The following is a 27,971-nucleotide window of genomic DNA, read 5'->3' on the forward strand; positions in this document are numbered from 1 at the left end:
AGCCCGTCCTGAACCATGCTTCTCCACCTTTGAACAAGCTGTTCCACCTGTCTGAAAGATGCGTCCTTTCTTGTCTCTAAGGGAACTCCTACTTATACTTTAAGGCCCAAGTTAAATAGCCCCGCTGCCTCCCTAGCTAAATAACCTCTGTAGTCCCCATGGAACCAAGTACATTCCCCAGCCAGGGACCTTCTTGGGTGGGATTACCTGGCTGGCTGTCTCTGTCCCTCTAGACTTTGAACCCCCCCCCCCCCATGAGGACTGGCATAGTGTGTGTTCATTGTGTTTTGTTGTGAGCTGGGGCCCAGGACAGAGAGGACAGGAGGTCCTGGGAGCTTTATGACTCTAATCTACAAATAAACCTGGCCAGAAGCCAGGAAAGGCTGGGGGCAGAAATCCCTGGGGGTGGAGAGTCAGTATCAAAGGAGGAATTGGAGGGAGCAGAGCCTGATGAGCAGGGAACTACAGAGAGGGCGGCCCGGGGGGGTCAGGAAACACTTGTTCGGTCTGCATTCCCAGGTGCCCCTCAGAGCTGGACTGGACTTCCTCCTCTTGCCGTGGTGTGTGTGTGTGTGTACACAGGGGTGTGTATGTGTATGTGTGTATATGCTAAGGTGTGTGTATGAACACTGAGGTATGTATGTGCACAGTATGGGATTCAAATAATTTAACAACCCGTTCTCTGCCCTAATGACCATTTTAAGTACAAAAATATATATACCAAAAGGCAGTTTATTATTTCATGCATTTAATACTTAAATAAGAATAATAAGAGGTACACAAAACTAGATTATATAAGAGTTTTAAAATATTAATGAAAAAATATTAAATAATACCTGACCAAAAAAAACCAAACAATAAAACTGTTATTTATTTTCATACGGCTTCTTGGTTGGCATCCTCACTAGCAATTTTTTTCACCTATGAACAGAATGAACATTATTACTACAGGTGCTTAGAATATACTATTGCACAGATGAACGTTAAAAAGGAGAAAGAAATGTAAACTTGTGATTTCCACACTGGGCGGCTGTCCAGGCGCTCACCTTAGAGAGAACCCTGATTACAAGTGCCATTTTAACAACCGGTTCACCAAACTCAACAAAAAATTAAGTGTCGGTTCTGCCGAACCGGCTGAATCCCACCACTGTGTGTGCATGCTGAGAAATGTGCATGTGTGTGTGTGTGTGTGTTTACACTGAGGTCTACACATCCACTCCAGCCATGTGGTGGCCTGTGCTCACTGAGTTTTGGGTGGGAGTGAGCCCCGGGGTGAGTGGGGGGTCAAGGGGGAGGTAGAGAACATTAGGGTGGAGTTTGGGTTGAAGGTGAGGCTTGAGATATGCCTAAGGGTGGAATTTATTTTCATTGGGCTGGAGGGGAGCACCTGGCGTGGTGCTGGGGTCGGGAGTGGGCTTGGGTGGACTTGAGCCAGGTGAGGGTAAAAACTGGGTTAAGATCAGTCTTAGGTTACGGGTTTGGATTGGGATTAAATTAGGGAAGATGTAGCAGTGAGTGATAGGAGTTCAAGTGAGGATTCAAGTTAAGGTTCGGGTTAGCTAGGGTCAGGGTTAGAACGGAGTTGAGTTTGGGGATGGCGGGGTGTCAGGTTAGGTTTAGAATCGGGGTGCGGTTAGGACTGGGTTCCTGTGAGGATTGTAATGGATGTGGCGGTGTGGGGTTAGGTTAGGGTCCCTTGGCAGAGGTGACATTGAGCTGAGTCTGCGGGTGAAGTTGGGGATGCAGCTGAGCTGACCCCATTACCGGAGTGGGCTCTGGGGCGCCAGCCCGCTGGGGTTGGGCTTCGCACGAAGAGCGCGGCTTGGGTAGAGCCGCCGTGGGCTGGAGGGGCCCTGTTTCTGGCTGGCTTTGATTTTTCAATCTTCCCTCTCCTAAAGAGCAGCAGGATGGGGGAGACCGGCAGGGGTTTGGGGTCCTGAACCCTTTCTTCCCGAGTGCCCTGGCCAGGGCTTGCCGCAAGCAAGGCAGGGGTGGAGTGGATGCGCCCTGGTGGGAACCGTGGAAATCCAGACTGTGGGAAAGAGGAAACGGCTCCGAGGCCTCAGACCTTTGGGCCCCGCCCTCCCCACCCCTCCTCTGACACCCACCCTCGGAAACGGGAACAACTCCAGTTCCCTTGCCACCTCCCCTGTTCCCCAGCCTGGCCTGGGCCCAGGTGGGAATTTAGCCCCCCCCCCCTTTCTGCAACAGAGCCGCAGGGCACTGGCTCTTGGGGTCCACCCAATAGCCCAGGCCTCCCCTGAGTTCTGAGCATTGGTCCCCAGCCCCCCCACACCCACACACCCTTCCTCGTTCCTTATTGGTACCAGGCTTGTCTGAGGTCGTTGGGCTTCCCACATCCGAGGCCATCTCTTCTGACAAACTCTCGCTCCTTTGTAGCGTTCCCTCTGTAACCCCGACTCCCTGCCTCTCCACCTGAAAACCTGTGGTTGCCCAAAACCTTCAGAAGAAACCTGGATTCAAGGCCCTCCATGAGCAGGCCTCTGCTCACGCCTCAACTGGGACCCCCAGGAGCGGACCAGGCAGGAGGGGCCCAGACCGGGGCTGCTGTTTGAGGAGCTCCAGCTTCGGAGCCAGGAAGCCCTGGGCCAGTCCAGCTCCGTCAGTGAACAGCTGTGTGAATTCTCCAAGCCTCGGCTTCTGCATCTGGAAAATGGAGGAAACTACAGTGGCGTTTCAGATTGTCTGGAGAACTTTCCTCGCTGACCGCAGCCCCAGCAAGCCCAGGTTGGGACCATGTCCGCCTCCCCAGGGCTCCCGGCCTCCTGCGCTCGCCATTATAAAACTTAGCCGCTCTCTGCCCTGCCGGCTCCTGAAAGCAGAGCTCTGTCCTGCTCGTGGCCCCAGAACTCATAGAAGGCCTGGCACTTAGAGGGTGACACTGAGCCCTCGGGGGAGCAGGAAGGTAGTGGTATTTGTAATAATCGTCATGTTAACAAGAGCAGTGAGTGTTTACCAAACACTTGCTTTACAGGCGTGGAAACTGGACCCAACCCTACAGTCCAGACTCCCGCACCCCGCTCCCAGCAGCTGCCGAGGGCTCCCCGCTGCTGGGCCGCCTTCTGGTCTTGATGAAGAGGCTGACGCTGTGTCTTTTGTCCCAGAGGTCATTTAACTCTTGACTTTGGTTGGTCTCAACATGGTTCCAGCGTCCACCGAGGCCCAGTCCTCCCAGGCCTGGCTCTGCTTCCCCGCAGGCCTCAGCTGACCCCAGGACCAAAGGCCTGGAGCAGAGCCCTGGTGGGAGCCCATACTGGTCCGTGTGACCTTGAAGAGGGTGTGGTCCACATTTCACAGCCTCCCCATCCTGCCTGTAAACAGGTCCTGGAGGCTATGATCATCTCTGCTTCCTCTGAAAGCCCCGAATGCCCCGAGAGAGAACAAGGTTTGTGAATGTCCTAACAGCTCTGAGAATACCTAGAAAATAACTGTAGGACCCCATTTTACAGATGGGTAAACTGAAGCCCAGAGAGGTTAAGAAACCATGACTTTCCGAAGGATGCACACCGAGGTGCCCTGTCCACCCTGCGCAAGGGCACCGGCCTACAAGAGGGTCAGTGTAGACAGAAGCATGGGCCGACCTATGTGGAGAGGAAGGCACAACGTTCAGGCGCATTGCCAGGGGCACTTGGTGGCAGCTGCAGTCACAAAGCTGCCAATTCCAGAACAGAAGCTAGTTCTCACAAATGGCAATAAAAAAGCTTCTCCTCCATCCATACCTCCTGCCCTGTCTTCCTGGCCCCAGACTCCCACCTCCAGGGAAGGGGAGAGAGAAAGGAGCAGCCGTGGCATCAGACCCAGCGAGGAAGGTCATTTACAGAGGAGGGACCCAGGCCCTCAGAAGAGGCTGCCCAATGTCACACAGACAGTGAGTGGCTGAGTTAGATTTGGAGCTCACTGGCTAGAGCCAGGGCTCCCTCGCCTCCCCCAGGCCCGGCGCTGAGCAGGCTCTTTCCCTTGATGCTCCCGGGGGCAGCTGGGGAGTGGACAGAGGGTGTGCCCGGTTGTTTGCTCAGCATGTCATCTCACAGCATGTCATCTCACACCGAGGTGGCGTGGCCGGGGTGAAGCTCTGGAGCCCGTTCACCATCTGCTCCCCACGCTGCTGCGGGGCAGCAGCCACCTCCTCCTCCCCCAGCCAGCCTGCTCTGGGTCCCGGCCATGGGAACAAACTCCCGCACCTGCAGGCTGCCCGAGAAGGGGAGAGACAGGCTGGAGCTCTGCCCACATGCCCCAGCGCCCAGAGGTTGGAGGGAGAGGGGGAGCGTGGGCACAGAGTCCATGGGGCCCCGTGGGGAGCCAAGTGGGAGCCATGAGAGAGGGTCTATTGCAGCCAGTCTCAAGGATGCTTGGCAGACAAAGTGAGGTGAGGTTTGAACTGAGCCTCGAACGATGGGAAGATCTGGACGCACGGACATGGGGCCTGAGTGCAGACAGGAGGGAGGACGGGCGGGGCTGAAGCAGGGGCCTGTAGAGAGGGGCTGCGGTTGAGCAGACAGAGAAGGAGGCTGTAAATGCGAGGCTGGGGTGTCTGCCCTTTACCAGGTGAGAGTGGGAAGCCACAGGAGATGTCAGAGCAGGGAAACCGTGAGAGGGGCTGTGATTTAGAAAGACCTCCGTGCCCTCGGTGTGGAGGGCGGACTGTGGGCACAGCAGCTGTCCGGGAGAAGAGGGGGGCGCTCTGTCCCTGGCGGTGCTCTGGAGGGGTGATGGGAAGGATGGTGTGCAAGAGAATCAACTGGTCTTGGCAACATGGCAACAGGTGGCACATGGAAGAAAAGAGAAGGGGGAGGCAGACAGAGAAGGGAAGACCAGCCCTTGGGACTAAGATGTGCAGGGCCCACACTGGCGGCTTTCTGTCTAACTTCTGACCTCAGCAACACTGTGAGGTGAGACATTCGATCCCATTTTAGAAATGAGAAAACTGGGGCTCAGAGAGGGCAATGTCTTACCCAGATGAAATTCTAGGTTCTTCTGACTCCAGAGTCTGGTTCTTCCCTTTGCTCCATCTCTTAGTCTGGCCTTTGAGGCCGGCAGGGCACATGCTCACCCACCGGCGGGCAGCTCACAATGGCCCTGCCGCTGGCCTGGCCAAGGAGCTTTGGGTGGACAGAGTAGGGGCCAGCTGGGGGTTAGGAGCAGTTGTCCATAGATCTGGTGCCGAGACCAGCTCAGCAGTGGGTGTGCACGAAAGGAAGGTGTTGCAGGACTTAAGAAAAAACACACATAGGACACGACACAGAGAAAAGATGGGTACAGGGGACTCCCAACCTCTAGGACTGAGAGTCAGATCTCTGCAGCCTCATCGTATTTATTTGTGTCTTTGCTCATCAAGCAAATTAGTAGAGCCTGGGTCAAATTAGTCTAGTGGATTCAGGTGCGGAGAAAGATGACTGACTGACGACCCCCCAGGCATGTAGGAAAATGGCTATAGGGATCAGCTGCTTCCTATAAACAATCACAGTAGTGCTTGCTGGGGCAGCATTCTGCCCCCGAGGACTTGAGACTTGACCTCCCGAAGTCCACACCAAAGATTTGTCTCAAGGCTGCAGTTTAATCTCGCAGCCAGTTTCCTACCTCAGGAATCCAGCTCACAGGGATACAGCAGCAGCAACAGAGGCAAGGCAGGGATGGGAAAGGGGAAGAACTCGTTTGTATGGTACTCACAGGGCCTACCCTTGACAGAGCCTAGAAATCAGCTCTAGCCCAGCAAGTGCCTCAGGGGTCCTGGGCCCTGGCGGAGGCTGGGATGGCTAATACAGCATAGAAGGGAGGAGGGAGCCAGAACTTGAGTGAAGAGCCATCCCCTTCCCTCTGGGCAGCATGCTTTCTCTCCTGTCTGCAGCTTATGAGCACATACACACCAAGGCACAGAGCCACAATCACAGAGGCTACACAATACCCAGCCATAGACTCACATGTACTCACACATACACCAGGCCTCATGGGCACAGTCACACAACTACCGGCAGTGACCTTTACGGTCACTCGGGTACAGCACTGACCAGAAGAACACACACCAGTCACACAGCTTATGCACTCACACAGTCTCACACGGAACCAGAGGACTGTTCCCAGGAAGGCCTCTGCCTATGAGCGTCACTCAGGCATGGGAAGGGTGGGAAGTGTCCTCAGTTGTCTTTATTGCCATATCTGGGAGAGGAACTTGCCTCTCTGACCTCTTTAGGGCTGCACTGTGAGGGGCACCATTCACCCACAGTGACGTGGGCCCAGCCCGGGGCGGGGCGGGGCGGGCGGATGAGGTCAGGACAACCGGGGAATGTTGTGGAAGAAGCAGAATGCCTCAGTGGGAAGAGCAGGCCGGCGTAAGGCAGACCTGGGTGCCTGTCCTCTTGTCAGCCTCTCACTGGCTGTGACCTTGGGCAGATGACTTTACCTGAGTGGCCATGTCCAGCAGTAAAAGGGAGACAACAACATCAATCTCACAAAACAGGAGTGATAACTGAGATAATGGCTGTCAAGTACTGGGCAGAGGGCCTAGCAAATAGTGGCAACCACCACAATGTCTGTGATGGCCGCAGGCGTTGGGGGGGGGGTGTGAGGATACCGAGCCTGCGAGGCTGGGCGCAGGGCTGGGAGGGCAAGGGTGCACAGTGCCCGTCCCAGCATCGACTGGCCCCAGGAAGCAGCGCCTCATGGGATTGGGGCTGATGCCGGGATGGCCTTCTCCGTGCTCATCTTGCAGGAGGGGGGCAACAGGCTCAGAGACAGCTCTGAAGTGTGCCCCACCAGTAGATTTATTGCTGAGAACTAGAAGGGTGCCTTGGCTCTCTTCAGCAATCTCTGATTCGGAAGAAGTTTCTGAGGGCCAGCTGTAGGGATCCCTACCAGTCTTTTAGGAGCACCCAACTCAGGGCTGCAGAGAAAAGGAGCACAGCCCCAGGGGTAAAGGAAAACTTCCAATAGAGGGAAGGCACACAGCTGGCAGCCCTCCGCCCTCTTGTGGCCTCCAGTGCTCACTGCAGCCTCCTTGCTTTGGTCCAACACCTCTGTTCGGGCCAGTAGCTCAGGTAATAGAGCCAAAGAACTGACAACATAGCATGGTGAACAGTGTAGACCAGGGGTCCCCAAACTTTTTACACAGGGGGCCAGTTCACTGTCCCTCAGACTGTTGGAGGGCCGGACTATAAAAAAAAACTATGAACAAATCCCTATGCACACTGCACATATCTTATTTTAAAGTAAAAAAACAAAACAGGAACAAATACAATATTTAAAATAAAAAACAAGTAAATTTAAATCAACAAACTGTTCAGTATTTCAATGGGAACTATGTTCCTCTCACTGACCACCAATGAAAGAGGTGCCCCTTCCAGAAGTGCGGCAGGGGCCAGATAAATGGCCTCAGGGGGCCGCATGCAGCCCACGGGCCATAGTTTGGGGACCCCTGGTGTAGACCATGGGGCTGGAAGGCCAAGATTTGATATCCCAGCTCTACTGCTGCTGCAATTACTATTATTATTATTATTACTAATTCTACCACTTATGAGCTGGGTGACCCTGGGCAAGGGACTTCATCTCTTTGTGGCTGTTTCATTTGCAAGGTTGATAACAGTAGCATCTACCACAAGTTGTTTTGAAGAGTAAATATGATAATCCACATCAAGTGCTTGGAATAAGTAAATTAAGTAACAAGTAATAAAACGCAGCTAGCTGTCCTATTCTGTACTTCTGGGGTCAGTGTGGCTTCGGGGCACTGATTGAGAGTTGGGTGTCAGAGACATCCCTGGCCTGAGGTTGAAACTGAATTCTGGCTCTGATGCAGCCCCTTAGCAATTTTGTTCTTTACATGTCATATAGAGGGAGAGACACCAGGAGGTAAGTTCAAAATCACTCTTGAAAACCTTTTAGGAAGGCACCATGTTGGGGATAAACATGCCTTGTTTCAAAAGCCCAACATGGCCAGTTTTTCTAATTCTTGTTTACAGTCTATCAAGCTGGCTTGCATGCAAGGGCCATGATGCACAGATCACGTGCATCCTTAACCACTGGAATCATCCTCAGAGGTGAGATGCTTGCACAGGGTACCTGTTAGGGTCCCGGGTTTGAATTTTCCATCTCACACACTGAGGGGCTCATGTTCATCACAGGCAGATAGTCACAAGATCACTTAAGATTTCCATTCTCACAGCCCTGGTCGGTTGGCTCAGTGGTAGAGTGTCGGCCTGGCGTGCAGGAGTCCCGGGTTTGATTTCTGGCCAGGGCACACAGGAGAAGCACCCATCTGCTTCTCCACCCCTCCCCCTCTCCTTCCTCTCTGTCTCTCTCTTCCCCTCCCGCAGCCAAGGCTCCATTGGAGCAAAGTTGGCCTGGGCGCTGAGGATGGCTCGGTGGCCTCTGCCTCAGGCGCTAGAATGGCTCTGGTTGCAACAGAGCGATGCCCCAGATGGGCAGAGCATCGCCCCCTGGTGGGCGTGCCGGGTGGATCCCAGTCGGGAGCATGTGGGAGTCTGTCTGACTGCCTCCCCATTTCCAACTTCAGAAAAATACCAAAAAAAAAAAAAAAAGCAAGAAAAAAAAGATTTCCATTCTCATTCTTTGTGGCCAAGTGTGTATAATTGAACTTGTATGCTTTGAGTGAATGCACTCAATACAGACACAGCTGTATTGTACCCTACCTCCTGAAGCAGTCCCCCCATCTGTAAAATGGGGCAGTAACAATGTCCTACAGCATCGAGCTCTTGTGTAGATCAAGTAAGACCATGTGTGTAGGAATTTTAAATGCCTGTCAGGTAAATGACGCTCTCCACTCTCCCCTTTCTCAATTTCCCCCTAACTAGTTGTATGACTTTGAGCAAGTCATTTCCCTCTCTGAGACTCAATGATCTCAACAGCACAGGGGTGGTATCAGACAATTTCAAAGGCCTCTTCTAGCTTGAAACATTAGTTCTGTGTTTCTAAGGCATTTAGATGGCTGCCAACCTTTTTATGAATGCTGAGGCTTACATGTTTTCCAGGACCGCTTTGTCCAGTGGGTAAGTGTACATCTATACATAGCAGCCCTTTGCACACTGTAACATGCTGAAGCCCTGAGAATTAAATGTGCATCTTAATGACCTTGTTTACTTTTTTCATTTGGTCGGCACACGGGTGTACTTCACCTGTGCCCGAATCAGCCCTTGGTGCCCTCCTTTAACTGTAGCCCCTGCTTCAGTCCTTCTGAGGCACTGCTGATGGCCAAGATTCACTTGCGATAGGAGGAAAACTGAGCTTCCCCCTGCCAGCGACACACACAGGGCAGATAGGCACTATCCCTGGCTCTGGGAAAAGTCCTTTTTGTAGAGCAATAGAATAAAAGGAAATGACCTTGAGTCAGGCCCCAACTCAGCTAGTTTCCCCATCTGTAACACTGCTGATCCTTTTCCTGGCAGCACTGTACGGGTTGTCAGAAGTAACTGGAGGCCTTGGGTAGGATTATGGATAGGTGGGAAACACTCATAAGTGAGACAGACCACAGCTTCAAGTCCACATCTCCTGTGTTGTGGGTCTCCTCATGGCTTAGCCAGTTCCTTATCAGTCGTCGGGACACCACCACTTATCTCATGGGATCCCTGTGTGTGATTCTTTGCGGGCAACCCATCTCTTCTGCTTCAATCCCCACCGCCATGCTCATCTAGCTTCCATGCCTGGCTCAGAGCCGTGGTATTAATGAAAATACCTTCTCCTGTCTGGGACCCTTTGAAAGTTCATCTTAATTGCCCACGCCCACCTTGGGGCTTTCCTAAACCCCTGCCCCAGCCACCGCACGACCTAACTCCTCACCGCCAAAATCTTGCCTTGTTACAGCATACCTTCAGCCTAGCTCCCGGGGCCGTCTCCCCGGCTAACATCTGCTACCTGTACTGGGTGGGTCTGTATTCCCCAAAGACAGGACCTGGTTTTCTCATCTCTGGACTTCCCTTGGGAAGGCCTGGTATAGTGCAGCCCCACTTCCGCCTTTTGGAAATAGATCTCTGGAAAGGCAGGCTGGGGGCAAAACCGAGGTCAAGGGCAGAGCTAGGAATGAGAAATTCCCTTGGAAGGAATAGAGAATGGTGTAGAACATGACAATGGAGTCAAATGAGTTGGGAGTCAAGTTTCAGCTCTGCTACTGCCAACAAAGAACCTGGGTGAGCCACTCCACCTCTGTCTGAGCTGTCCCCCACTGCAGGACGAGGATAACCCCTCTACTTAGCACAGCACCTGGCACAGACCAGTGCTTTATGTCCCAGGTGTGGTTCTAAATATTTAAATGCATTAATTTAATCTCACTACAACTCCAGGAGGTAGGTTTTATTATCCTCATTTGTAGGCAGAGTAAGTGAAGAAAATGAAGTGAGGCTCAGAGAAATTAAGTGACTTCAAGTTCACAGAGCTAGTGAGCCATTTAATCAATGCAGCACTGACTGTTCCGAGGCAGCAGTACACGGACAGTCTCCAAGCCCTGTCAGGACTGACTGAGGGTTGTCTGCCTCTGGACCAGCTCCAATCGTACTCCCTCCATTGCAGCAAATGACACAGACAAATCAGTGTTATAAATAGAGTTAACATATTTATTTTAAGTGCCATTCATGCATATCAATTCTGGCAGCAACAATCCTAATGACACTTGGAATATTTCTTTACAGCACTAAACAGTTACAAAGAATGGGTGCCATTCATTAGAGAGGCAGAATATGAAATCGTGCAATAGCAAAACTGTAGAAACATTAAAACACTGACTGTCCAACAGCAGTACAGAGAGCAGATTGTGTTTGCACAAAAAGCCAATGCATTTTCATCACATATATACAATATAGATATGTACACATCGACCTCTGAGTGAACAATATCAAAATACTCTATTCCATTTGAAATAACCCCAGGTTGATTCCCTCCCGCTTCAAAGGACATCTGAGAGACATGTATTTACAAGTACACACATGAATACATTTACATTTTGAAAACTGCCACAAATGCCAGTCGGATTATTCTCCTAGACAGAGTACTCCTGTTTGATTATATGCATTTATTATTCTTTTCCCCAAGAGTCTCCAGTCAATTTAGGCCCAAGACAGAGCTTACTCTGCATTAGCAACTCCCGAGCGAGACAGCCGCTGGGGGACTGCACTGCCAGCAGCCCCGTCTGCCGCCTCGGCCCCGGGCCGCCTGATCACAACAGTGGGATGGTCGGGATGGAGGCTCTGTCTCCAGGGCCATTCTTGGTAAGTTTGGATTCTCATAAAAATATTGATCACTGCAAATCAGTAAATGATTGCCCAACAGGGAATTAGCTTCACACAACTTGAAAAATCTCCATCAGTGGTTTCTACTCACACCATTCAATATGAGACTGCATTCCAATACCCAAATTGTCTAAAGTGCACACTGCTCCCCAAGCAGTTAGGTTTCAAACGGTCATTGTGGTGGTATCCAGAAAACAGTGACTTGAGCAGACAATTGAAAACCACCCCTTTTCCCAAGCTTTTCCTCTGCAGGGGGCTATCTCATCTTGCTTTCAGGAAGAGGGGTTTGCTGGCTGTCTCTCCTGAGCCCTCTGGCTTTGACTGATCAAGGGACTGGGACTGAGCTTCCTTTTCCATGCCAAGTAGAGTGTGAATAACAGGAACACAAAGCCCTTCCTTTCTCCCCATCCTCACCAGCCTTACCATGGCTGGCTTCCCAGTGATTCATTCAAGGCAATTCTCCATTAAAAAAACAAAAAATACCCACACATGTTCAAACACTCACATACACACGTACAGAAACAAAGATGTTTGCTTAGTTCAAGTAGACATTACTCAACCACAGAACCACTAAGGCTACCTTAAGTGATTTAAGCATGGCTGACAGAGAGGCTAAAAAGTAACCAGTGAGCAGCTATTAACGCCTTGATTGGATGGAACATATTTCCCCATTAGAACCAAAAGAAATTATGTTTTTGTTTTTGGTCTAAATAACCAACTCAAAATCTATTTTTAATAATCTCATTTTTTTAGTTTTATTATAAAACTAAGATAATCTATGCAAAGTAACTGTGATATGATATGAAACAAAACAACAAACAAACAACAACTAATAAAAACCTCTAAGAGGCAGGCTGCATTTCAAAGAAAGTAACCAAATGCCATGCAATCTCAGAAGCACAGGACAACAGAAACAGCAGGCCACGGAACAGTAAGTGCACCGAGGTCTGTGGCAAATCTGTGTGTGGCTCTATCCCCCTCAGTGTTTCCTAAATGCAAAGAAAACGAGTAAGGAAACTTGCTTTATGAACAATGCCCTGCCGTTCTGTTGCCCAAATGAACTCTGACTCAAATTCCAGAAAATATCCTATTTAGCTAATAAACCTCAATCAAGCAGGAATGCTAAGATAGAGAAATATACTCACATGGTATGAGGACTGATGACAAAGAGAATAAATAATCTCTCTGATTGTCTTGTCTGTAAACTCTTATCAAGAAAAACAGCTCTGTGCTTTCAGACACCCCATTTCTCCTTAATGAACCCAATTAGAGCTGAGCATTCACAGAAGGTACCAATAAATATTAAAATAACACTTCTGAATAATAAATAAGTGGAGACATTGATTTGTTTTAAAGAGCCAAGCAATGCCCAGCTTCTAATCAATCAAATAAATTTTAGAGCTGTTATAATGCAGATTTAGAAAAACAGACATTGACAAGGAACAACATAAACTCTACAATCCCCGAAGCATTAAGAAAATTTTGGTCAGTTCTTTATGCTGCTAGGGAACAATAGCCCCTTTATAAAGATTATTTGGAGAGTATCAAACTCTGGGTTCCTTGACTTACTGAGTAGAACTTCCTACCCACATTTCTGAAAAGACTGCATAAGGGGAAGTGGGCTTTGAAAAAATCTATTTCCTTTCAGTTGTCCCCATCAGTTAAAAGCATCCTGCAGAAAACAGCCTAATAAGGAATAAAAACTCACAGTAACTTTCTTTTCAAGATCTAATAATCCAATTAGAAAAATGGAAGCCTTTCAGTAATTTTGTACATATATTTACACATATGTATCTATAAACTGATTGCAGCAAAATAGACTCTGTCTGAAAAATCAGTCTGGCACTTGTGGTCAACATCAAATTGACACAAATATGCAAAAGCTGTTTAAATCACACAACAGTTAAGAGCTACATAGGGCAGCTGGCAGGGAGACAAACATAGTACTTGTTTGGGTCAGATAAAAGCAGTAAGTTATCCAGCTAAAATCTTTCTGATTGTCTTTCAAAAGAAATTTTGATAACATTGGTAAAATGATTAGCAATTTTCTCAACTGGATTTTCTTAAACCTTTCCCTTCACTGCACAGAAAGGTGCCACGGGGTTTGGGCCTTGCAGAAACAAGCTCTATACAATTGAATCCCAATCAAAGTCGTCCTGGATGTCATCTGGAGGCAGAGAGCGCCGCATTGGGAAGGCTTGGGAAGGCATCATGTGCTGCTGGTTCATGGCTCCGTGATGGCCTGGAAGGAAGCAGGAACATCAGTGCTGACTTGGTACAGAAGCAATAAAAAGACACAGAAGCCTACTGGGCACTTCCCTGTGTCAGGTGCTCAGCACACAGATTTCACTAATACACCCAGAAGACTTCAGCGTGGGGTCTCTTATTTTCATCTTATAGATAAAAGACAATGGGTTTAAGAGAACGAGCAAGTTACCCAAAGTCACACAACTAGTAAGAGGAAGAGACAGAATTTGAACTCAATTCACTTGACTTCAAAATCAACACTCTCCCCATTCATTACAGCAGGCTGCAGCCCAAAAGGCATAAAAAAGGTGGTAGTGACTGAGTGCTGACGTAACCATTTCTCTGATAGTCCGTTCTGTTTCGACACGTGTTTCAGGAACATGAGTTGGCTCACATGAGAAAGGTAAATAGGAAATGATGTTAGTGCACTGCTGAAGCCACAGAGGGACAAGTGCATATCCTCAGCAAATTCATTTCTGTGCCACCAAATAACAGCAGGGGAACACAGAGGACATGTGCACAGTGGAGTGTTCAGGCCATGGAGGACACAGCGGAGCACGTGCCCCTCTCCCCGCGCTCCTCTCCTTGGGTCTGTGGCTGTGCAGTTTGTGCTCCCCAATTCTGGTGCATTCTGCCTTTATCTCCATAGCTTTAACAAACCCCTTCCATACCAGATATATAGTAATGTTTATTTACTTGTAAAATGTATTATTTTATTGGTCTTATACATGTCCTTTTAATGCTGTAGAACTTTTACTGAGTTTCTGTTAGTACTCTGAATACAAAGTTTCAAGAAATCTGTGGCTAATTTTATTTTTCTCATAGCTCTGTAATTTTTAATGTGCAATTTTACAAAATACTAAAGTTTTCAGTATATCAGGATAGCAGACATGCCTATATTTATTTTTAATGTATAGATTCCTTACTTACTATGTGTGGAGCACTAATGTGATTTACATACAATTCTCACTTAATTCTCTTAACCCTCGGAGCTAGGTTGTGTTATTAGCCCCCTTTCACAGACAGAGAAGCTGAGACAGGAGAGCTAGGTAGCTGTCAAGTGTCAAAGCACCAGGATTCAATCCCAGGGACTCTAGCTCCAGAGTCTTAACTATTACGTCTTGCCATCTACAAGTTACTGGTGAGCAATAAGAATGAAGAACACATGTCACTTGGCCCCAACTCTTTCACTACTGCCTGGCACACAAGTCCTTTCTTTTTTAATATTTAGTTTTTGATTTGAGAGAGAGAGAAGGGATATAAAGAGAGAGAACATTGATTTGTTGCTTCACTTATTTATGAGTCATTGGTTGATTGCTGTATGTGCCCTGACCTGGGATCAAACCTGCAACCTTGCTATACTGAGATGACGTGCTAACCAACTGAGCTCCCACTGCCTGACCAGCTTTTTAAATTTTTCTTTTAATTAAAAAACACTGCATTCATTGGTTGATTTATGCATGTGCACTGACCAGGGTTGAGATTTTAAATCTACTCCTTCATATTACCATCTGTCTTTTCCTCAAGTAGCCTAAGTCGGTGTTTTTCAATTGCTGGTCCATGGTAGAGTTAACCACCATGATGTTATTTGAAGATTATAGATCGAATGATCTTAGTTGAATTCACTTATGCTCAGGGTGATTTCTGCCTTAATAATCCCTGAAATAATTCTATTTTCACTGACCCCAAAGTGTAAAATTGTTGAAAACCACCAGCCTAAGTAAAGGGTGGTGTGATGTATGAGAAAAATAATGAACTCTGAATCCAGGCATCAGGCTTGAATCTTGGTTTGGCCATTTACCAAACTGGGCAAGTTATTTTCCCTTTGAGCCTCCAGTTCCTCATGTAGATGATCCTTATGACTCCTTCCACCTCTAACAATGTGCCTCTACTGCCCTGCTAAATGTAAGAGCCCACATTCAGGAATCTAGAAAAATAACTTATGAACTAGTAACTCCTGAAACTTATGTCTAAGATACTTCCTTGCAAACTATAGCAGGGGAACACCATCAGAATGAATACTCAGGAGCTAATCAAAGTAGGTTCTTGAAACCTGCTGAAGTCTATCAAAGTCAAATAGCCTTGAAAATACCTAAGACCCCAGGGCAAGCTATACGCCTACAACCTCTTAAGACGGATAGGACAATAATGAGAATCACAGATAGCCTCACAGGCTAAAAGAGGCTTCAGGTTACAGTCCAAACACCAAATGACACTTAAATCCCTTCACCAGCACCGGAGTCAAGCAGCTCTCCAGTCTTCTGCACCCTACCTGCCTGCACAGAGAGCCCCTCCCTCCTGAGCCAGCCTCCTTCACTGCTGGACAGCTAAAGCTTCTCAGTGTTAAGTTCTGAGTACTAACTGGAACACATCACACCCCAAATTACCTGTGATCGGTGTTCCTGGAGTGCTGAGTGCCTGCGGGATATGAGGATAACCAGGGGGTGGCATCACTGAAGGAGGGAGATTTTGCCTGGAGTCTATGTACAAATTTCCTAATCAGATTAAAAAACAGAATGAAGGAAAACATATTACCATAAGTAAAACAAATCAAGAATTAAAATTTTAATAGAATTGTTACCTAAAACTAAAGTAAGGAGATAAGGCAAGGAAGAAAACAGAAGGAAAAATTATTCATTTCAGATGCTAAAACTCCGCCGAGATGGCGCTGGCTTTTGCACAGTGCAGGCTGGGTGTGAGTACACTGGTGCTAACTCTGGCACTCCCTCTAACTCTCTGTAACATGCAGGCAAGTCACGCCCATTACTGTTGTCATGTACCTCATTACAGTTCAAAAGCATTTTCTTCACTTCATCAGAGTCTCCCACTAAACCCACATGAGGGCAAGACAGGAATTATCCTCATTTCACAGATGAGGCAACTGAGGCTCAGAAAGGCTAAGCTGACTTGCCCAGAGATACATCAGTTTGACATGGTTAGGGCTGGGATCCAGTTCTTATAACTCATGGGCTCCTTCTACTAATGGCTGTCTCTATATTGCCCTGTTCTTTTCACCGTCAAAGTGGACTTATGGAAAGACCTGGGTTCAATTCCCGACCAGGGCACACAGGAGAAGCACCCATCTGCTTCTCCATCCTTCCCCCTCTCCTTCCTCTCTGTCTTTCTCTTCCCCTCCCGCAGCCAAGGCTCCAATGGAGCAAAGTTGGCCCAGGTGCTGAGGATAGCTCCATGGCCTCCGCCTCAGGTGCTAGAATGGCTCTGGCCAAAATGGAGCAATGCCCCAAATGGGCAGAGCATTGCCCCTGGGTGGGCATGTTGGGTGGATCCCGGTTGGATGCATGCGAGAGTCTGACTGCCTCCCCACTTTTAACTTTGAAAAAATACAAAAACAACCAACAAAAAACTGGACTTATGTGTGCCCTAGCTGCTTAACAATGTGATAGGAAAGATTTGCACAAGGTAAAAGAGCTACACTGGCCCTGGACAGTGGCTCAGTGGTAGAGCGTTGGCCCAGTATATGAATGTCCTGGGTTCAATTCCCAGTCAGGACACATAGCAGAAGCAACCATCTGCTTCTCTCCCTCTTCCCCTCCTACAACCAGTGGCTCGACTGGATCAAGCATGTGCTGAAGATACCTCCTTTGGAGTGCATCAACCTCAGATGCTAAAAATAGCTTGGTACTACAGCAGGGGTCAAGAACCTTTTTGGCTGAGAGAGCCATGAACGCCACATATTTTAAAATGTAATTCTATGAGAGCCATACAACGACACATGTACCTTACGCATTATCCAATAAAAATTTGGTGCTGTCCCGGAGGACAGCTGTGATTGGCTCCAGCCACCCGCAACCATGAACATGAGCGGTAGGAAATGAATGGATTGTAATACATGAGAATGTTTTATATTTTTAACGTTATTTTTTTTTAATTAAAGATTTGTCTGCGAGCCAGATGCAGCCATCAAAAGAGCCACATCTGGCTCGCGAGCCATAGGTTCCTGACCCCTGTACTACAGCATCAGCCCCAGACGGGGATTGCCAGGTGGATCCCAGTCTGGGTGCATGTGGAAGTCTGTCTATCTCCCCTCCTCTCACTTAAAAAAAAAAAGTGCTACACCAAGCAAGAGTAATTAAAAATGTATTTATTAAGAGTGTAGAAATGAGAAACATAGATCTCATTTAAGTGGCATTTCAGAAGGTTCTTAATATATTTTTGTTGATTGGAGCCAACAAGTGTAATAGCTCCAAAATGTCAATTATGTTGTATTCTAATGCAAAATAGAAAGGGAGGGAGCAAGCATCATGTGCCCTCCCCCAGTAACTCCAGGAAAGAAACACTGCAACATGGCTCACATTCTACAGAGCATCTGGAGTGCTGGAAGCTGTTTTGCTAAGGTATTCCAGTGTTTCACACAAATTACATGTGCATTCTAGCAACACTGTAATCTAGCTGGAAAAAACAACAACAACCACTGTCTCTGAGGAAACTATAAAGAAAAAAAAGTTTTGCTGCTCACAGTTCTTCCCACCACTGGAACATCAGACTATCCAAGCTTGAGGTGGCAGCCTTAGAGACAATCTAACCCAGCCCTATCTCTCTGTTCATGCAGATGAGGGAATGAGATCAGAGAAAGTGCAACAGAACCAGTAACAGAACACAAGACTTGACTTCTAGCCACTGCCTCCTAAAACATGATTTTTTATAGTCAAGTTTAGAGTCAAAATTCAATTCTTTGATCATTTGTCATGACGATTTATGAAGAAAAAGAAGAGAAAGTTAAACTATGTTTCACACAGCTCTAGTTATTCTTACGTGGCGGGGGGAGGGATGGCTGATCAACCTTCACGTGCATGGCAGTGCTTCTAAAGGGTGCGCCAGGCTGCCCGGCTGGAGAGGGCCACACCACTCTGAGTAATATGGTCACTTATTTACCAGTGATTTCTCAGCCTCTATCCTGAAAAATCTTAGCTCTCTTTTACTTTTCCTTAGGAGCTCAAATCACAATTAAAAGACAAAATCTGATTTTTATTGAAAAAAAAAAATCAATCCTTTTACATTACTTCTCTTCATTTCTCTTTTTTGGCTTAGTAATTCTTACTTTAAAATGGGAGAGGTGCCTGGTCAGGCGGTGGCACAGTGGATAGAGTGTTGGCCTGGGATGCTGAGGACTCCGGTTCGAAACCCCAATGTTGCTGTCTTGAGCATGGGCTCACAGACATGGCGCCATGGTCGCTGGCTTGAGCAAAGGATCACTGGCTCAGCTGGAGCCCCAGGTCAAGGCACATATAAGAAAGCAATCAATAAACAACTAAAGTGCCACAACTATGAGTTGATGCTTCCCATCTCTCTCCCTTCCTGTCTTTCTGTCCCCCCCCCCATTCTTGCTTAAAATAAAGGGGGGGATAGGAATCAGAGAATAATCATGGGAATAAATAAGGATTATAGGAATAAATAGACACCCACATTAAACAAACAGCCTTAACTTTTTGAAACTGTCATATTCCTAACACTTTTACTTTCAGATATAAATTTTCATTACTCCTCATTTTCCCCATGTTCTCATTACAGTTGGTACAATGAGCGTTTACCTAAACTTTCTAAGCAAGAAATTAACTTTCAATGCAGTTTCCATAGATTTTTAAGATCCTATAACATTTAGAATGTATTTATGAGAATTTAAAAATCTAATCACACAATATATTTATTGAAAGCAGACATTTGTTGAATGACAATTCATTCCAGAAATATCATGTACCAAGCCCTGCTCTAGCCGCTAGGGATATAGAAATGAAAAACAAACTCCATCTCGGGGGGAAGGGTAAGGCAAACACAGTAAAGTAAACAGTATGTTAGACATACAATAGAGAGAAATAAAACATGGAGAAGGGACAAGGACTGCTGGACAGTAGGTGTCATGTAAACAGGATGGTCAAGAAAAGAAAGATATCACTTGAATAGATGCTTTTTTTAAGGAAAAAGTTTAAGATGAAGCTATGTCTCCTGGGTCTACTGAGGGAAGACCACTCTAGACAGAAGAAGAAAGTACAAAGCCCCGGAAGTAGGTCAACTGTGCATGGTATGTTCAAAGAACAGCAAGGAAGCCAGAGGGAAAGGGGGGGAGTTGGAGGACAGAAGAGTGGGGGACGGTCAGAGTAATGGGGGATCAGAGTTTATAGGGCCATGTAGGCCACAGTAAGGACTTCCGGTTTTTACTGAGAAAAATGGGTACCAATGGAGGGTTCTGAGCAGAAAAGATGGGTGATCAAACTCCTCTGTTCTATAAAATCCCATTTATCCTGCAAAGTCCAGCTTAAATGCAGCTTCTTCCATAAAGCTTTTCCATCTGCCCAAGACCATAAGCAAGCCCCTTTGTCTTGTGCCCACTGCCCTATGGTAGAAGTACAGTCCTCATCACACTATTTCTTAATAGACCTGTCTCACCTATCAGGCTGTGAGCTCCTTGAGATTAGGAACTATTTTAAAGTCACCTCTTTATTCTTAGTGCACAATACCTCGTCAGATAAAGAAACAGAATAACATGTTTGCTAAATGAATGTACCCCTGCCCTTATAAAAATATCCTTTAAGCAGAGCATCAAATTAAGAACAGCAGAGCTAGAGGACTTAAACATTACTGGGCAACGCAAATTGTAAATACAGGTAAAATAACTTAGGAAGAAGAGATAATATACGGTGCTATATCATCTTTTTCTCCTTACCCCTTCCATACTAACACATTACAAACAACACTGATGTCTGGTGTCTCTAGGAGCCCAAAAGAGTATTTAACAAAAGGAAAGTCCTGAAGACAGAAATGACAGAGAAAGTTTGAAGATTATAGAAAGACTATATTCAAGGACTCAAGACCTATAGCTAAATGAACTTTGTAATTTTAATCAAGCAACTTTATCTGGGTTAGTTTTCTTACCTATTAAATAAAAGAATAAAATTAAGAGCTTTCTGAAGTCCCTTTTTTACACTACATTTCTAAACAAATGTGGCAATGAATTATTAGGGGGTGAGGGAAGTGAGATGTATAAATGAATCTGATAAAGGAATACAAGAAGAAAATAAAAGAATGACAAAAAGAAGGTATAGGACTTAAAAGAAGCAGACGAGGAATAAAAGAAAAAAAATGATCTGAATATTCATGAACAGACATCAGTGGGGATGAGGTGATGGACACTTAGATGACCAAAGCTGATCAGAGAAAGTATTGCAGAGGCCAAGCAGGCTTGGCAGGACAGGGTTGGCTAAAGTTCTTTTGCTTCAGCAGGAAAAGACTAAAGGGGGAGGGGGTTGGGAGAGGAAACCCAACTGAGGAAAAACTCTTCTAGTTCTGCTTTGAACAAACTGTGAATGGAGCAGTACTAAGAAGCAATAAAGACTTGTAAGAACCTAGAAAATATAAAGGTGTTAGCAATAAAAAGAAAAGATGACAGAAAAAAATTAAGAAAATCATAGACTAGAACCAAATAATCAAGGTCAGGGATCAAGAAGAGATGACTGCAAAGGGCTTTAGGAAAATAACCCAGGATCTCTGAAGAGAATCCAGAAGAGGTTCTTGGCCACTATGACAGAGAACAGCAGTAGGTGGACAATGCTTTTCTAGTGCTGAGGATACTAAGTTCCAAAACCAAAAGGTATACTTGAACCTTTCTTAGAGATTTAGGTCACAAAATTGAAGAAAGTCTTGTTTCACCACATAATTTTACAATTTCAGAAAGGAGCTACTGGCTAACAGGTATAATGACCTTTTGAAATGGTTTTAAGATTGACCCACACTGTCTTCCACTTGTCTTCCTAGAACTCCCTGAGCTGCTGATGGCAACAATCTGGGAGCCACAAAGATGCCCACCACTCAACATAAATGTATACTGATTATATATTAACCATTCAGATTCACTTAGCACTTTTAAGGCTGACTAACATAATGTCAGATGAGAAAATACAATTTTGCTTTAACAGGGAAAGAAAAAAGAAAAAATAGAAAAGGGAAACCAAGGGACAAAGGGCAGAAGGAATGGTGCACTTGGTCTAGGACTTAAAGCAAGTTGAAAAAGTGAAAGTGATATATCCAAAAAGGCACAAACTATGAGCTTAGACCCTATCAGAGGATCAAAAAAGATAAGCTATCCATGATAAAAAGATAAAATGGAAAAAGGCAAAGAAGTGAAAATATATGTTGACTTATATAGATCTAACTATTTAAAAATGAATACAGGGTAGAATCTGAGAAAATGGCAGAATAGGAAGACCAAGAATCTGTCTCCTAACCTAGACAAAACTGTACTGGAGGAATAATATGATATAATTACTCTGGAAATCTGGAGTCTGCAGAAGGTTTGGATAGTAAATTGCAGTTAATTTTGATCAATTTCAGCTCTGAGCACAGCAGGAGCTACCTATCATCCCAGCACCCCCGTAACAGACAGCTATGCACATGTTCCTGAAACAGTTTACACACAGCAGGCAAGGCAAGGACAATGTCTCCCAAACACTGGGGATCTGTACTCGCATCAATGGCTGTTGCATCTCCCCTCCATGCTGCAAGCCCCTCTTCTCTGGCTGAACTGATTTCCAGCAGAGTTTAAGGACTGGTGCCTCTTTTGCCTTTCATTTTTCTCTTTCTTCCCCTTTTGGGAGTCAGACATTAAAGTCTAGAACACTGAAAAACAACTGCATATTAAGGGGAAATTAAAAAGTGACCACCTATGCCAGGAGAAAAGCACAGGCTCAGAGATGACCTCAGAAGACCTTAAGTTGGCCCCAGATGGTTAGATAGAGTGTTGGCCCATGCAGACAATCCCAGGTTCGACTCCTAGTCAGGACACACATGAGAAGTGACCATCTGTTTCTCCTCCCTTCCTTCTCCCCTTTCTCTGTCTCTTCCCCTTTCACAGCCAGTGGCTCCACTGGTATGAGTGTCTGCTCCAGGTGATAAGAAAAGCTTGGCTGTTTTGAACATAGACCTGAGATGGTAGATTGATTCCAGTACCAGCCCTAGACAGGTTTTGCAAGGTAGATCCCAGTTGGGGCACATGTGGGAGTCTGTCTCACTATCTCCCCTTCTCTTAATTAAAAAAAGAGAGAGAGAGAGAGAGAGAGAGACCATAAGTTTAAACCTTAGGTTGAAACCTGACATAAGAACAGCCTATAGCAATCAAAAAAAAAAAAGGAAAAAACCAAAACCAGTAACAAAACCAGCAAACCCCTGCAGAAGGGAGAGGATCTGGTTTCCATAGGTACCACGTTATTAGATTCAAGAGCTTTCTTTACGCCAAAAAAATCAAAAGGCATACAAATAAGCAGGAAAGTATGGCCTACTCAAAGCAAAAGCAAAACCAAATTAATAGCAACCTTCCTTGAAAAACACCTGAGGGCAGATCTACACAAAAACTTTAAAACAACTGCCTACGGATGCTTAAAGACTAAAGGATAATGGAAAGAAAATAATGATGATGATGATAATAATAATAATAATAATAATAATAAATGAACAAAATGAAAGTACCATAAAAAGAAAACTTAAAAAGAAACCAAAAGAAATTCTGGAATTAAAAAAATCACAATAACTAAAATGAAAAATTCACTAGAAGAATTCAAAGAAATATTTGAATAGGTAGAAGAATCAGCAAACTTGAAGATTGGACAACAAAAATTATCAAGACTGAGTAACAGAAAAAAAAGAAAAGCAGAGTCCAAGGACCTGTAGGACACTATCAATGAGACCAGCTATGCATGTGGGAGTCCCAGAAGAAGAAGAGAAAAAGGGGCAGAGAGAATATAAAATAATGTCTGAAAACTTCCCAAATTTGATGAAAGACAAGAACATAAACATCTAAGATGCTCAATGAACTCCAAGTAAGTTGAAGCCAAAGAGACCCACACCAGACACATTATAATCAAATTTTCAAAAAGCCAAAGATAAACTTTAGCAGCCAAAAGATGTGGGCAAATCTATTGAAAGTGCTAAAAGAAAATATAGTGCCAACCAAGAGCCCTATAACCAGCAAACCTGTCATTTCAAGAGTGAGGAAGAAATTAAAACATTCCCAGATAAACAAAAGCTAAGGAAGTTCATTACCATAAGGCCTGCCCTGAAAGAAATGCTCCAGAGAGTCCTGCATAGTAAAAGTAAAAAAGGACATTAGACAGTAACTCAAAACCATATGGAGCCTGACCAGGCAGTGGCACAGTGGATAGAGCATTGGACGAGGATGCCAAGGACCCAGGTTCGAGACCCTGAGGTCGCCAGCTTGAGCGTGAGCTCATCTGGTTTGAGCAAAAACTCACCAGCTGGCCCTGGCCGGTTGACTCAGTGGTAGAGCATCGGCCTGGCATGCAGGGGTCCCGGGTTCAATTCCCGGCCAGGTCACACAGGAGAGGCGCCCATCTGCTTCTCCACCCCTGCCCCTCTCCTTCCTCTCTGTCTCTCTCTTCCCCTCCTGCAGCCAAGGCTCCATTGGAGCAAAGATGGCCCGGGCGCTGGGGATGGCTCTGTGGCCTCTGCCTCAGGCACTAGAGTGGCTCTGGTCGCAATATAGCGATGCCCCGGATGAGCAGAGCATCGCCCCCTGGTGGGCAGAGCATCGCCCCCTGGTGGGCGTGCCGGGTGGATCCCGGTTGGGCGCATGCGGGAGTCTGTCTGACTGTCTCTCCCCGTTTCCAGCTTCAGAAAAATACAAAAAAAAGCCAAAAAAACAAAAAAAACCTCACCAGCTTGGACCGAAGGTCACTGACTCAAGCAAGGGGTTACTTGGTCTGCTGAAGGCCCACGGTCAAGGCACATATGAGGAAGCAATCAATGAACAACTAAGGTGTCACAATGCGCAACGAAAAACTAATGATTGATACTTCTCATCTCTCCGTTCCTGTCTGTCTGTCCCTGTCTATCCCTACTCTGACTCTCTCTGTTTCTGTAAAAAAAAACAAAAACAAAAAAAAACCCATATGGAAAAAAAAATCTCAGTAAAAGTAAATACATGGGTAATTATAAGAGCTTGTATTAGTATAACAATTTGTAACTCTACCTTTTGTTTTATACATGATTTAAGAGACTAATATAATTTCTAAAAGTTAGTATAATTATAATTTTGGTTTGTAAACCCTTGTACTGTTTTCTACTTTAGGAGACTGGGATATTCAAAAGAATTATTAGTGTATGTTCTAGGGGTACATGAAGTATAAAGATGTGACACCAGCAACCACAGGGGTAGGGATGGGACTATAAAGGAGCAGAGCTTTTATGTGTTATAAAATTTACATTGATATAAATTCAAATTAGTGTTATAATTTTAAAATATTAAATTAAATCTCATGGTAACCACAAAGAAAAGAGCTATAGAATGTACACAAAAGGAAATTTGAAAGCTTAAACATTTAATTATAAAAATATCAACTAAACACAAAAGACAATATAATGCAGGAAACTGGGGACAAAAGAAGCTATAAGTCATACAGAAAAGAAACTACTTTAAATGTAGGTGGACTGCCTGGCCTGTGGTGACCCAGAGCATTGACCTGGAACACTGTACTGGTTTGAAACCCCTGGCTTGCCCAGTCAAGGTACATATGGGAAGTAACTACAACTTGATGCTTTCTGTTCCTTCCCACCCCTCGTTCTCTCTCTCTTCTCTCTAAAAATCAATAAATAAAAAATCTTAAAAAACTTTTTTTTAAATACAGAGCACAAATTTTGAGTTCAAAGTAAAACATCAAAGAGACTACATACCATAGTGTTCACTCTTCAAGTAAACTTTCCACTTTAATTTTAACATTCTTAGAAGATATATAAAAATAAGATTTTCATTATCAGTATATACAAATTTAAACTGATCTAACTTCATAACTATGTTCTTATTAAAATGTATGTATCCTGAAGACATTTAATTCTTGTCTGACAACTTAAGAGGTCACAAAGTCAATTGTAAACAATAATCACATACATCATGACAAAAAATAATTTCTTTCTCTCAATTTTTCTAAGATATAGTACCTTAAATACATAATTTGATTTCATTCGTTTCTTAGAACTTAAACAATATAAATGGATCACTGTCACCAATAACAATGTACCAAGTTGCCTCAGACAGTAACTAAATTTCGTATGAATGAAGAAAAGAGAAGATCAAGAAGATAATTAAAGTCATACCTGTTCCAATGTGTTGGGAAGGTTTTGTTGGATGCATGGCACCATGACAGACATTTTGCTGAACATTACTCTGTGAATGGATAAGGCCAGTTTGGGTAAAGAACTGATTAAGAGAAGAACAGAGATCAGCAAATTGAACCTGATCTAAAGACCAGTTCTTGAGATCTGCCTGTCTCATACTCTCCATCAAACCTATGAGAAAAAACATCAGAAATACACAGTTAGCACAGTTCTGTAAATATTGCAAGAAAAATAGCAAGACAATTTTCTTTTCTTTCAGCCTTCAAAATTTCCACTGGTAGTGATTTGTCCACACAATAAAGAATGACATTATAAAATTATTCAAAGTATGATTCTCTTAAATGTGGCCAAACTGTTTTCAGAACTGTCTCTGACCCTTTGCTTCAACTGTCCAAAAGATTTAATTATGAATTTTGCAAAGTGCTGCTTTTAAGCATACTACCAATAACAAATAAGACACTTAAGAAGATGTTTATTTCTATTACAAAGAAATTTATAATCTACCAGAGAAAACAGGATGTGTATTTGGTTACTTGTCAAATAGAACTAATACTCACCTTGAAACTGTGAAAGGTCTACATCTGACCAATTAACACTGCTAGCAATTCGACAGCTTTCTTTTAGCATATCAAGTGTTGCATACCAATCATTTGAAACACCTATAAAAATAATATTGACACTATAAATCTTGGATAGTGTAAGTCTGAAGTATATGGTACGGGAAGACAATGAGCTGACCTCATTCCTGAAACTGGCAGATTCCTATCTCGTTTTACAAATGGATGCACACCCATTATTTCATGTGTTGGAGTAATCTGCTCTGAGACAGGTAGGAAGGCTGTTATTTCCCTCCATTTCACAAATGAAACAAAACAAAATAAAATGAAAAAAACCCTGAACCCAGAATGGTGGTACAACTTAACAAGGTTACTATAATGAATCTAAGACTTGAACCCAGGGATTCCAAACTGTAATCTAGTACCTGAAAATTGTCAAATTTAATTACAGTAAAAATAAATGACCGGGCAGTTCAAGTCACACAAGTCAGTATTTCCTGCCATATAAAGTTCCTTTTCTTGTCTTGATGTGACCTTCAGAGATATGTTCTTTGTAACTTAAAGGCAAGTACACCTTTAGAAGCAATGTGCAGTATAACTTAAAGCACTGACTTAAGGGAGGTAAATTAAATTGTAGGGCAAGAGGTATTTCTTACAAAGCAACCTCAAGAATGAGAAATGCCTTAACACAGTTCTCCCGTGAAGGTAGCAAGGGATAGAGCCGCAACTTCTATAAGAAACAATGTTGAGCCCAAACCAGGGCATTTCTAGTCAGGAACAGAACTCTCTGATGTGACATCATCAGAAGCACTAAGGCTCCACAGTCCCTATGTCAGCAGAGCGGTCACCACCCAGAGGCATGGGTCAAGAGCTGCTGCACTCAATGAGAGAGGGCCAAGTAGATAAAGAATGTCCTCCATTCAGTGACTACTGCCCAGACTACTCTGTCTTCAGGATCACTCCTGGATGGATGAAAATAAGAACTAATAAAAAGGATTTTTTGCTACATCACAAGTAACCCTATCAACTACTAGCTACTTGATTTACAAAATTCGCCAATTATAAATTTTTAAGCGCCCTGGCCGGTTGGCTCAGCGGTAGAGCGTCGGCCTAGCGTGCGGAGGACCCGGGTTCGATTCCCGGCCAGGGCACACAGGAGAAGCGCCCATTTGCTTCTCCACCCCTCCGCCGCACTTTCCTCTCTGTCTCTCTCTTCCCCTCCTGCAGCCAAGGCTCCATTGGAGCAAAGATGGCCCGGGCGCTGGGGATGGCTCTGTGGCCTCTGCCCCAGGCGCTAGAGTGGCTCTGGTCGCAATATGGCGACGCCCAGGATGGGCAGAGCATCGCCCCCTGGTGGGCAGAGCGTCGCCCCATGGTGGGCGTGCCGGGTGGATCCCGGTCGGGCGCATGCGGGAGTCTGTCTGACTGTCTCTCCCCGTTTCCAGCTTCAGAAAAATGAAAAAAAAAAAAAAAATATATATATATATAAATTTTTAAAATTTAAATACTGAACCAGAGACAACAAGAAATTTGTTGGAGGAAAAAATTAAATGCCTCAAGTGAGCCATAAACATTCAAGTCTATTAGACTTTCTGATCCTACAATAACTGCTGACTTAGGAACACAAAAGAAAGCCATCTCTGCAGAGAATGGCTAAGCAAACCCCTACCCACTCAGTAAATGTTTGCTAATTTTAGTCCTTTTAGAATAACTGGTGCTACAGGCTCTAAACTCTGATAGGTCAGGACATAAATGATTTAAGAGAATAATGTGAGATAATATATCT

At 45.1% G+C, this 27,971-nt stretch overlaps 1 protein-coding gene across 3 annotated transcripts in view; it reads right to left on the bottom strand.

The window, feature by feature from the left end:
* Positions 1-10,553: 10,553 nt before the first annotated feature.
* FOXJ3 (forkhead box J3) overlaps positions 10,554-27,971 on the bottom strand; it is a 170,203-nt gene continuing 152,785 nt past the window's right edge. For all 3 annotated transcript variants that reach the window (XM_066376019.1, XM_066376016.1, XM_066376018.1), the window contains 4 exons: positions 26,186-26,287; positions 25,608-25,799; positions 15,881-15,988; positions 10,554-13,488 (listed from right to left, as the gene is read on the bottom strand). In XM_066376019.1, coding sequence (XP_066232116.1) covers positions 13,373-13,488; positions 15,881-15,988; positions 25,608-25,799; positions 26,186-26,287 — 518 coding nt within the window. In that variant the 3' untranslated portion in view covers positions 10,554-13,372. The remainder of the gene's footprint in view (positions 13,489-15,880; positions 15,989-25,607; positions 25,800-26,185; positions 26,288-27,971) is intronic.

The sequence above is a fragment of the Saccopteryx leptura genome, chromosome 3, assembly GCF_036850995.1.
Source record: "Saccopteryx leptura isolate mSacLep1 chromosome 3, mSacLep1_pri_phased_curated, whole genome shotgun sequence".
NCBI classification, from domain to species: domain Eukaryota; kingdom Metazoa; phylum Chordata; class Mammalia; order Chiroptera; family Emballonuridae; genus Saccopteryx; species Saccopteryx leptura.